Source organism: Pholis gunnellus, assembly GCF_910591455.1.
Source record: "Pholis gunnellus genome assembly, chromosome: 24".
NCBI lineage: Eukaryota > Metazoa > Chordata > Actinopteri > Perciformes > Pholidae > Pholis > Pholis gunnellus.
This window is the reverse complement of record NC_136551.1, coordinates 3,821,152-3,832,958: the sequence shown is the minus strand read 5'-3', so window position 1 is coordinate 3,832,958 and position 11,807 is coordinate 3,821,152. Positions and strand designations below refer to the sequence as shown.

At 47.6% G+C, this 11,807-nt stretch overlaps 2 protein-coding genes across 2 annotated transcripts; both read left to right on the top strand.

The window, feature by feature from the left end:
* Positions 1–1,538: 1,538 nt before the first annotated feature.
* lancl1 (LanC antibiotic synthetase component C-like 1 (bacterial)) lies at positions 1,539–6,236 on the top strand. Its single transcript, XM_079185930.1, has 10 exons — positions 1,539–1,591; positions 1,955–2,094; positions 2,205–2,322; positions 2,906–3,116; positions 3,687–3,834; positions 3,986–4,132; positions 4,264–4,446; positions 4,548–4,724; positions 5,168–5,240; positions 5,452–6,236. Exons 2-10 carry the CDS (start codon positions 2,008–2,010, stop codon positions 5,526–5,528), a joined length of 1,221 nt encoding a protein of 406 aa, XP_079042056.1. The 5' UTR covers positions 1,539–1,591; positions 1,955–2,007; the 3' UTR covers positions 5,529–6,236.
* Positions 6,237–8,210: 1,974 nt separating this feature from the next.
* Positions 8,211–11,400, top strand: mylz3 (myosin, light polypeptide 3, skeletal muscle). The gene is made up of 6 exons (XM_079185502.1): positions 8,211–8,329; positions 8,860–8,890; positions 10,033–10,176; positions 10,390–10,560; positions 10,701–10,778; positions 10,873–11,400. Exons 1-6 carry the CDS (start codon positions 8,327–8,329, stop codon positions 10,899–10,901), a joined length of 456 nt encoding a protein of 151 aa, XP_079041628.1. The 5' UTR covers positions 8,211–8,326; the 3' UTR covers positions 10,902–11,400.
* The last annotated feature ends 407 nt before the right edge of the window (positions 11,401–11,807 follow it).

The following is an 11,807-nucleotide window of genomic DNA, read 5'->3' as shown; positions in this document are numbered from 1 at the left end:
ATCCCGTTGCGCTCGCTCTTTTCGAAAAGGCGCCACGTCTTGCCCCGCCGATACGATGTTCGTCTGTCCCTCCATTGTGCCTTTCGCAGGCCTGAACATTCAAACAGGGGGAGATTACGCGGCTGGCGCAGCTTCCGTCCCTGCAACGAGGGAGAAAGTGGAACGCCGGCAAGTGAGACTGAGTCAGTAGCAGCCCCAGGTTCTCCATGACTACCGTAATTGTCATCACCATCCACAGGAATTGTGGCCCCGGCCGTGTGTAAACTCCCAGCCTTTTGATGGTGGATTTAAGCTTGTGTATTTGTTTTTTGGGAGTCATTAGAATGGCATTAGTTGTCATAACGTCCACACATCACGCGCCAGAACACAGATGTATCAAGATCCGTACAAAAAGCATGTTGCGTTCATCAGTTACAGGAAACATCAGTTCTCCGTTTAGGCCAAAAGGCTCAACTGTGTTAACCGTATGAATCCACTGTACCTCTGGGTTAATAATAGCTTAATCCATCTTTTGTATCCTTTTGTCCTTTTGTATTATCTTTTGTAAAACACAAACCGAACCACGGGGACATATGTGTGCGTTGCAGCAGTACATGCATGTGTAAAGCGTTGGTTGTTGGGTTAGAGCACAATGGCCACAGTGGAAGGAGCCTGATTGATTATGCAACCTTTGGAAACATTCATGTCGAGGGGCTAATGTCGGAGATTAGACATCTGGGTGACAAAGTCGTTCAGGGCGCCGAGGAGAACATTGTGTACCGACATCCGCTAATGTCGCAGGTCCAGCTCTAATCTGTTTGCATATAAAACTCCCATGTCAAGCAGTCCTATTATAGGTGTACATATGGGCATAGATCCCTGTTTGATGTTGTCAAGGATTCGGTCGAAGGGGTCACTCCAGCTCAACCTTTGATCAGAGTACTCCTCTTCATATCCGTCTCTGACTCCGTTGTTATCATTTACATGATGGCAACACAGCTTAACAGCACTTGAAAGATTGCATTACAGGTATGCGAAAAGGCCGCAACTGTTCTTGAAAGCAGTAAACACAGCTCTAACGCAGCAATATCTTTTCTTGGGTTTATGGCGTTAGTCGGGGTGTTAACCCAGAATGAAAAGCTTTGGGTGAAATGTTTAAATGTATGCCCAGCTGCACATGTCAACAAACTCTCTCTCGAACATCTCTTCATTAAGATGGATAGATGGATAGTTACTTTATTAATCACGTAAGGGGACATTTTTCGCTACAGCAGCATTAATGGTGCAGGTAAATAACATAACAGAGTAATAATATTAAATAACAAATGCAAATATCAAATCCACAGTATATACAATAAGAATAAAAGAGTACAAATATTAGATATAAAAATGTATTAATTCTGAGTACTTTGTTTACCCATTTCAGTCTGGTGGGGGTGGTTGATGGTCCATTTTTGTCCACTACCATAGCAAATAATAAATTTTTGGGGGGAACTGTAGTAATACCGCCGGAACGACAGGTGGCAGTAGAGAGCAGGCTAACGCCACTATCGCCCTGAGGAAAATATAACGACGAGGAAGATTTAGCATCAACAGTGCGAGACTAGCAGAGGTAACGTTTCCCCATCATTGTTTGACCTGTACGGTTCCATCGTAATCTTTGACTTTAAATAGCATTTAATTATTTCCAAATGTGTACTGCTTTGTATGACGCTATTGCGAGACTAGCTGCTCGGTCAAATGCTAGCCGTTAGCATTAGCGGTTTTAGCTAGGCGAGCTAGCAGCTGCAGCGAGCTAAGCTGTCATCATTTTATGCGTATGTGGGTGTATGTACGCTGAATGAGAGGCTTAGCGCGTTATGTGGCTTCATAATCCGTTATAAAGAACCAATAGCGCACTATTTTTAGCCTTTTACATCAATTACGCTCGCGTCTTCGTGTCCGCTGCGCCTCACATTGCCTCATCTCTTGGCAGATTTTCTTTTTTCTGGCCCAGATATTTAGCAGCCAGTGACAAAGCTTTTGAAAATGGACACAAGAGCGTGGAGGAATCCGTATCATGACTACGATGGCAACCCCGCGTCCACACAGGCGCTGTTTGACTGCCAGGGAAAGGTAATACACACACATATATACATAAATATATATATAATGTGTTTTGCACGTGATTCGTGTAACGGTAACCCTCACAATTTAACGGTTTTTTATTGTCTCTGGTCCTCCAGCTCACAGCAGAGTTCGCCCAACGGCTGAGCAGCAAGATCAGCGAGCTTCTAGCTGTCATGGAGAACGGCCTCAAGTCCGCCGACGCGAGAGATTGCACCACTTACACCGGCTGGGCAGGTGAAAATGATGATGATGACACCGTTACACACACAAGAGCACACGCGAGTGACGTCATAGGGCCCGCGCGATGTGATCACGTGACTGACCCAGAGGTCACGCGTGGTTGGGATGCTCAATACTGCACGCTTTTTATTTATTTTTTTAATGCCTTTTTTATGTTTGTTCTGTACTTTAAAAAAAAAAATGTTGATGCTTAAATTTTCCTTCACAAATGATGATTATTTTTTACAAATTAAGGGTCGTACTCAACATTTTAAAACAGGGATTCAATGAGGCATCTGAAACACTTTCCCATCCGGTTTAAAGCTTACTGCTTTAACTGTGTTATTCCTACTCATTTTGTGATTTATTTATTTTTTTTCTATTTTAATATTTAGTTTATGATAATAGACGGCCAATAAATCCAGAAAATAGAGAGTCAAAATACTTACATTTCTGGTTAATCTACTCATTGCTTCAGCTCTACTTAGACTTTATAAAGTCACAGTATTAGTTAGTTTAAAACAGGAAACAGTTCTGGTTTGCGCTCAAAGTCGACGGCAACAACATGTGCGGTGTGTGTGTGTGTGTCTGTCCACAGGCATTGCTCTGCTCTACCTGCACCTCCACAACGTGTTCAGGGACGACTCCTTGCTCCAGAGAGCTCTGGAGTACGTCAACCGCAGCCTGAAGTGTTTGACCCGGCGCCACGACGTCACCTTCCTGTGCGGGGACGCGGGGCCCCTGGCTGTAGCCGCTGTGGTCTACCATCGCCTGCAGAGGGTGCAAGAGACCGACGAGTGCATCAACAGGTCAGTCGAGAATGCGTTTTATTAGCCTGGTCGAGATTGTCGCATATTTCATTTCATACTTTTGTTAATTTGTTTATGTTCCGTATTACAGGCTGATGATTAAGTGATCCGGGTCAAAACTGTGTGTGACGTTCAGGAACGATTTGAAGCACTTGGCTCTGCTTAATATGAACATGTATAAAATAAGGTTTACCCATCAAATATTTAACGTTTGTTGCACCAGTGTCTGCAGTTGGAGAACAATAGGTCTTGTTTTTGCGCTCGTGCGTAGCTGCGACCGTGTTTGGGAACATGCTGCTTAAACTAAATGCTTGTGATTGGCCAGACTGTTTTATCTGTGACCACTTTGATTGGACGAACCTGGAGCATTACTCCAATCACAATGGGTGAATATGGCTCCCGATCCTGTTAAATTAACTGCCAAAAGGTAGGATGGTTTCATTATCAATCGCACACAGTTACAGGTCATCATGGATGGTTCATTGGTGCAATAGTGGGTCGTGACAGGCGGCCGGCGGACAGATTCACGAGCTCTGTGTGTCCTCTGCTACCCTACCCCCCCCCCCACAGACTGCTGCAGTTTCACCAGAACGTGGTGAAAGGTGCCGGCGGGCTGCCCGATGAGCTGCTTTACGGGCGGATGGGTTTCCTCTACGCCCTCGTCTTCGTCAACCAGCAGCTGGGGCAGGACAGGATCCCACTGCAGTACATCCAGCAGGTAGGAAGGACGGCGACATCACACTTCCATGCACCGTGTCGGAAGGACTTTTTACATCCAGGACCGGCTGACTCATCGCCTGCATGCAAAGATCTTATGCAGTAACGACAGAATAAGAGGAAATTGACCTGAACGCTGCTTCCCCCCTCAGATCAGCGAGTCCGTGCTGGTGTCAGGCGAGCACCTCAGCAGGAAGTTCAGGGTCCAGAACCACAGCCCCCTGATGTACGAGTGGTACCAGGAGCAGTACGTCGGCGCCGCCCACGGCCTGGCCGGCATCTACTACTACCTCATGCAGGTACGACGGGCCTCCTGTGTCCAGTTTGTGGAGCAATTTTTACACACGAACTAATTCGATCTACCTGTTACTTCTCCATCCTGTGTAAACGCGGTCTGGTCTCTCTCCCCCCCCCTCTCTCTCTCTCACAGCCGGGCTTCGTCTGCGTGGAGGAGTACGTTCACAGGCTGGTGAAGCCCAGCGTCGACCACGTCTGCCGCCTCAAGTTCCCCACGGGAAACTACCCTCCCTGTATCGGGGACGACCGGGACCTGCTGGTGCACTGGTGCCACGGCTCCCCAGGGGTGGTGTACATGCTCCTGCAGGCATACAGGGTAAACACTCGGGGAGAGAATAATGTTTCCATTTTTACGCCATTTTTGGCCATAAAAAAAAAAAGCTAATTTCCCTTTCCTCTCTCTCTCCCTCGTCCCAGGCCTTCGGAGTGCCCCAGTACCTGGAGGACGCCCTGCAGTGTGGAGAGGTGGTGTGGCACTGCGGCCTGCTGAAGAAGGGATACGGCCTGTGTCACGGTGCGGCGGGCAACGCCTACACCTTCCTGGCCCTCTACCGGTTAACGCAGGACCCCAAGCATCTTTACAGAGCCTGCATGGTGAGAGCACGGGGGGGAGGGGACACACACACACACACACGTCATCATGGGATCAGTAGACATCGTTCACACACAGGCTGCAGCCTTTTGAGTGATCAAGAGGGGGGGGGGTCTGCTAGCGAGCGCTCTTTGGATGAGCTCCAGGTGGCACGAGTCCCCACGTATGTATGTGTGTGTGTGTGCCACCATTAGCATGAATCTGTTCACGGAGGATGCAAATAAGACTCTTCCGAGGTCTTGCCGAGGCTCCGCCGCGCGCTACCCCGTGCACCCGACTGACATTGTGGTCGTAACCCGATACCTCGAGCGCATTCGCCAGGATTTCACTGTTTTTTAAGCAGTTGTTGACGGTTCAGCTGCAGTTCACTATTGTGGTAGAATGGGAATGTGACACCGCCTCTCTCTCTCTCTGTCTGTCTCCCTCTCTCTCTCTCTCTCTCCAGTTTGCAGACTGGTGCATGAACTACGGCAAACATGGATGCCGAACACCAGACACTCCCTTCTCACTTTTTGAAGGTAAAAATTGAAGTTAAAATCGACACCAACTGAATGTATATGTCGTAGGAAACAGACAAAACAACGACTTCCCTGCATTATTCACAGTTTGCATCAAAAAGGAAGCTAAACCGGTATATATATGTTGTGTGTTGGTGGCGATAGCACTGTGTCGTATCGTGTCTCTTGTCACTGAAGCTGTGAAACTCACCGCGTCACTTCCTGTTTGCAGGCATGGCGGGCACCATCTACTTCTTGGCTGACATCCTGCAGCCAATGAAAGCCAGGTTCCCGGCCTTTGAGGTGTAAAGGTTTCCTCCACAGGTAGTCGCCCCGCCCCTGTCCCCCCGCCCCCCCCCGCCCCCCGCCCCGCCCCCCACTCCACACTGTGGGAAAATATAACAAGGAGAAGACCCACACTTTTGCTCTCTGTCACACTCATGCATGAAAGCACCACATTCACAACAATCGACATTGTGCCATGTTTTTTCCTGCTCTACTCTACCGGGAACTTTACATGTTATTAACGGGATTTATCCTATACTCGCATCTCAACTACATAATTGTCTCAAAAAAAAAAAATGTCAAAGGTGAGAGCTTGCCTCGGTTTTTCGTTCCTCTTTTGTGTATAAAATAATTAAATTCTGTGGCTGTTGCTCAGATTGTGATTTCTTTTGAAGGTTTCAGCAAAAAGGAAGGAAACTAGTTTTCTGGCTGTCAAAAAAAAAACGTAAATAAAACAACAAAACATCCCAAAATATCGTGTTCAAACTAAATGGTGTTTAGCTAACACTCAGCAACTGTATATTTGCTAATCTGTGAGCTTGAATATGTTGAAGGAAATGGATTGCTTTAGTTTGTTTTTGGTTTTCTTTTTCAGAGTCAACAGCAAAGCTAGTAACAACGCACTAAATATAATGCAGTCCAAGCTGTGCCATGTGTTAAGGGATCAACCCCAGAGTGTAAACTGTTGCCTGTCCTTTGCACTGTCTGAGCAATAAACCATGTGTCTTTTTACAGCTGTCGTCCTCTCGTGCATTTCACTACTTCTTGCTCTTTGTTTTGATGCGATCGTGCAGCAGCAGGGACGCGCCACAGGGGGGCAGCGGCGGCGAGTCCGCGACTTGTGAATTATTAATGTTTGACCTCCGCCTGGCAAATGAACCACACTCGCCTCTGAATCTGCCCCTGACTCAATAAGTAAAGAACTAAAACCCTGAGATAACGCATGCTCTCTCTCCCTGTGAGCAGCTCGGAGAAGAAGCCGCATAGCACAGTGTCCCTTCCTTTGTGTGCTGCTTGGCTCAGCCGGTCTGGTCTCTTTTTTTTCCCCAAATAAGGCTCACGTTAACCCTCCAGAAACCCAAGCGACGACACAATGCCGCCGCTCTTTTTAAGCCCCCCCATGTCCGTGCTTCTGTACGCCAGCCGGGGTCTCAGAGAGGAGGTGGGGGAGGGGGGCGGGGCTACCAGGGAGTCTCGAGATGCGTTCATTTTCAGAAACCGAGCACCTCCGCCAGGAATTGGGAGTAAAAATAGAGCTCATCTGTCCAAAGGGGGGCGTGGGGGGGCCTGGACGGGTCTTTTCCTTCTGTTCTTCAGCTGCAGGACTTCATGCAGTTAGTGGATCAAGCACAGTCCTCAATCATTGTGCTGTCTCCATGTCTATTAGCATTAGCACTAGCATTTCTACGGGTTTTAATGAGCTTATTAATAAAAAGGAGACATACTGAATATGCAGTGTTCATTAGAGGCCGGTGTGGGATGGGACACGCGCTGCATCTCGGTGTTTAACTTTGAACGCGGTGAAAGTTTATCGGCATGTGAGTCTGTGCACTGTGTTTTTTTGCAGTTTTATCAAATATTCTGAAAACCTGTCAAGAAGAAGCCCCACATTTATGACCACAAAGCCGAGCATAAATCTCACGTCCGATTCCAAAACGCACAATATGTCCGTTTGGGAACAGACTCGGGTGTTTTAGTCACCGGAGGAGGATGGAGCTCGATTTAGGATTAAGTCCCAAAAAACAAATGCTGTGAAGTGAATTAAGGAGGAAAGTTCTTCACGGAACCCTTTTATTTGGTCCCATCAGAGTAAGTATGACAATTATGCATGGGACTGTTTTCAAATGAAACCCATCACAGCTTTCCCCCTGTGAATTTTGTTTAATGGCATCTACTAAAGTAGTGTTTTATGCATCTTCTGCATTAATAATGCATTCCTTTTAATGTGGCCCTCAGCACCATGGAGAGCTCTGGTTCAGACTCTGTGCTCGGGTCTTTTAACCTCCACCGATAGTGCAATCCTGTCTTTACTTCAGGGTAACTTCACCTATTATCATTTTTACCGCCTCAATCCCCCCCCCCAATGCATTATAGTGCTCAAAAAAGCATTACCTTTGGGATGTCTCTGTTCATTACACACCATGTTGGAGCTAATCTGATGCATTGATCCTCTGATTTCAGAGTGTTGAAGGAAGCGTTAAATGTCCGTAAAGCTCGTGCAGTAGAATTCTGAAAGTACACGAAGTTCAGTTCAGCTTTTCAATCGTTTTTTTTTTTTTTTTCGCCCTGCTGTTATTTAACCATAAGAGGAGGAGCACGCACGCTCGCCGGTTAAAAATACCACCTTGTAAGCGAGCTCTCCGGGGCGAGGAGCCCCTTCCGAGGTGGGCCGCTAGCTTTCTGACTTTGCTGCTTTTTTCGCGGGGCAACTGTGCATCTCCCTCCCAAAAAAAAAAAAGAAAATGTACATTTGAACTAAATAGAAGTTTTATTTCAAAGAATTTAACACGTTAAAAAAAGAAAATCCTGAGACACAAGACACGGGAGTCTTGACGCGGTTGTTTGGCCTTCTATAAATACCCCTGTCCCCTTCTAAAGGCCTACTCCCACTGCACGGGGGGCAGCGCAGCTCTCCTTTCCGTTTGCCCTAAGAAAGTTAAAGATGTTCCAGCGTGTCATCCGATCCGCCCTATTGGCACATGTGACGTCACGGGCCCGGGATAAATAAGAGGGGGCTTTGACAATGGCTCAGGACCACTCTGTCTTGGGACTCCGGCTTCGCTTCTTCTTTCTTTCCGCTCCTCCAGCTCCATCTCTCCAAAATGGTGTGTACATGATTGTGTTTTTCGGACCTTGTGGGTGGGGGCGGATGGCGATGGAGTTACTTTTTTTCCTTTTTCTGTGCTAGGAACAACTCTTTGTGGCATGGGTTTGGATACCGAGATCAAAAATTGGGACTTGAGTGACTTGATTATCACTGAACTCGTGATAGGGAGGAGAAATCGAGGCCGCTGTGAAATATATAAATTATGATACAAGTTCCAAGATTTGCTCCTCTCGGCCCAGGACCACCGCCCTGAAATACATCCACATTTCTATTACGCTTATACCTAAATGCAAGGAAGCATCCATCAAATGTATTTGGTGCCATTTTGGACCGTTTACAGCAATAAATTCGGACATTTAGCGTTGTTAGGAAATCTCACATGAACTGGATTTTAGCTTTGCAACTTCTAAACTCATAAAGCATTGTGTATTTATTCATTTCTCTGTGTGTGTGTGTTTGTGTGTGTGTGCGTGTGTGTGTGTGTGTGTATTCGTAAATGTGCCTTTTTTGTGTATTTCCACGTAACAGGCAGAAGAGTTCTCCCCGGACCAGATTGAGGGTAAGTGAAGAAACGGGGAGGATCCATCTCACTCCCTTACAAATAACTTGGCATGCTGGAAATAGGTTGTGAGAATTCCAACTCTCTCGCCATCGTTTTTTTGACATTTACGGGGGGATTATTATGTCCCTCCAAGTTGTCTTCCAGTCAAACTCCCAAGTAGCTGCAGGCTTTCTTACTCAAACCTCTAAATTAACTCCTAAAAAGGAGGAAGTAGTGATGGAGAACGGGTCCCGCCGCAGACCTCCGTAGGACACGTCCTGCGTCGGGACGTGTCCAGTTGTCGAGGAGAATTTGAGATATGTCTATTCTGAGCCGACCTGTCCTTGTCTTGTGGCCTTTACGCAGCAGAGGCGTTAATTACCAAGTCAAGGTTTGAGGTGCAGGCCCGGCGGTGTCCCGTTACAAAATGAATCCAAACCGTGATCCCCTAAAACCCTTTTGTTCAGTGCCGAAAGACGTATACGTGTCCACAGACATTACTCTGTGTTTGGTGGAAGGAGGGGGAGCATCTTCTATTCTATCTAGGCACCCCCCCAAAAAAAGATGAAAGCGCTGCCTGTGCACATTCCGGTACATTTATACTACAGTGGAATACATGCGGTCCCACGCGAGACCAGGTGTTGGTTACGACGTAGTCAGCGTTCTCACGTTTAACTCGCCATGCCTCTATATGGCCGGGGTGACTCGGGCAGGGCGTATCAGTTTGCTCCCTAAATGCGAGCGGAGGCAGGAATGGAGAGGGGGCAGAAATGTGTGGGGGGGGGGGGGTGTGTGTGTGTGTGTGTGTGTGTGCGGAGGGGGGGGGGGGGGGGGGTGGAAGGTACAGCTGTTCCTCCCGCTGCTGTTCAGAGCATTAATCTGTCTAAAGGGTCACTTTGACTACGGTGTCCTGGCAGGATTCATACCAGCCTTCCTTGGTCTCAGCTGTCGCCTCAGCTATCCGGGAACAATGGCGGAAGTATGTGGCTTCTATAGCCCTTGATCCTCCGAGAAGCCTTTCAAATTAAGAATAGACGATCCAAAGATGATGGATCAGATATGTTTTATTACTATTCTTTATCAATGTCCAAACAGCCTTGAAAAATGTTTGTTTTTTTGTACCATGCTCAAAAAAGTTCTCTCCTCACTCTCCCGGGCAGAATTCAAGGAGTCATTCGGCCTCTTCGACAGAGTCGGTGACAGCCAGGTGGCTTACAGCCAGGTGGCCGACATCATGCGCGCTCTGGGCCAGAACCCCACCAACAAGGCGGTCAACGCCATTCTGGGCAACCCGACCGCTGACGGTGAGAAAACCCCCACGTTGACATTGCCTGCCGAATGTAGGCAATCGCAGGCAAAAGCTTAAAAGATATGAAAGATGAGGCGGAGGTAAATGCTGAAACATAGCATGATAGCAGGGCAAGAAGAGAGCCAGTGACAGGAAGCAGTCTGAGCACACAGACGATTGGTCCGTGGTGGTTTACGGTGTCCCCCCCCCCCCCCCTTTGCTTCAACAGACTTGGCCAACAAGAGGGTCAACTTCGAGGCCTTCCTCCCCATGCTGAAGGAGGTCGACGCCCTGCCAAAGGGCACGGTCGACGACTACATTGAGGGCCTGCGCGTCTTCGACAAGGAGGGCAACGGCACAATCATGGGCGCCGAGCTGCGCATCGTGCTGGCCACCCTCGGTGAGTCTCTCGAAGTTCGCCAAATATAGAAAGCACGCAAATAGAGTGTGCTGAGCGAGCGCAGGGTGGGGAGCACGCCGTGTGGGTGAAATGGAGAACGTGTCGCTGACATGGATCACTTTATTGCGCCCCCCCCACAGGAGAGAAGATGACCGAGCCCGAGATTGAATCCCTCATGGCGGGCCAGGAGGACGAGAACGGCAGCCTGCACTACGAGGGTGAGCTTTGATTTCCCAGCATGCCTTGTCTATTTCTATCATAACTTCATAAATGATGCTCAAGATTTGTAAACACGGGTTTGTCTCTCTCCAGCTTTCGTCAAGCACATCCTGTCTGTGTAAGAGGCCGACAGTAGGAGTGCTGAAGAAACTGTAGCTCACCTACAGACAGCCCAATGGTGTTCAGGACATCTACACTACATCAAAGACCAACCAAGGAAAGACAAGGACTATGTGCAAGGGATGTTGAAGCAAACCCATCTTGTTGTTTATTTTTGTTTTTCTTTCCATTTCGTCTCAAACCCTCCTCGCTCGGGTCATATTACCTCTCCATCGTATACCACCATCACTTGGCCTCTATACTCCTTCCCGGGGGCGCGTCTCCACTCACCAGCATGGGGTGAGGAACGGGGGAGAAGGGATGACCGCTCATCAAGTGGGGGTAGATCCCTCCCTTCCCACCGCCACCCTCATTCAGTCACGCCATCACTGGTCCCAGCAATGCCAAAGGTGCTGGAGAATGGTCGTGGACAGGCCGCCAAACGTCTCCCCACCTCCCCGAAAAGTTTTATTTATTGTCACTCTGTTCATTTCAGAATAAACTTTTCCAACGTACATCCCACCTGGGTTGATTCCTGAGCTTTCATTGCCAACAAGCAGTTGTAGATGTGCTTTATTATAGGCCAACATAGTCCATGAGCCAGGGGGGGGGTTATTGGTCTTTGTCCCTAGCGGTAGTTTTATTGATGTTATCACTTCTTTTTATATAAAGTCATATATCACCCTATTATCTATCTGTCAGTCACATCTTCTTGACACATAGGACAACATCATTTGACCATAAAATGACATTTTAAATGATATATTACACGAATACAATAATAAAAACATTTCTTCAGATAATAAACTTTCATTAACTTGATATGAAGTTAGTTATGAGGAAGAGCATCTTATAAAACCAGCCAGCTCTGCAGGCTTGGTCTTACTTATATCTATTTTTAAGCATCCTCCTGAAGCACACAGAACAAG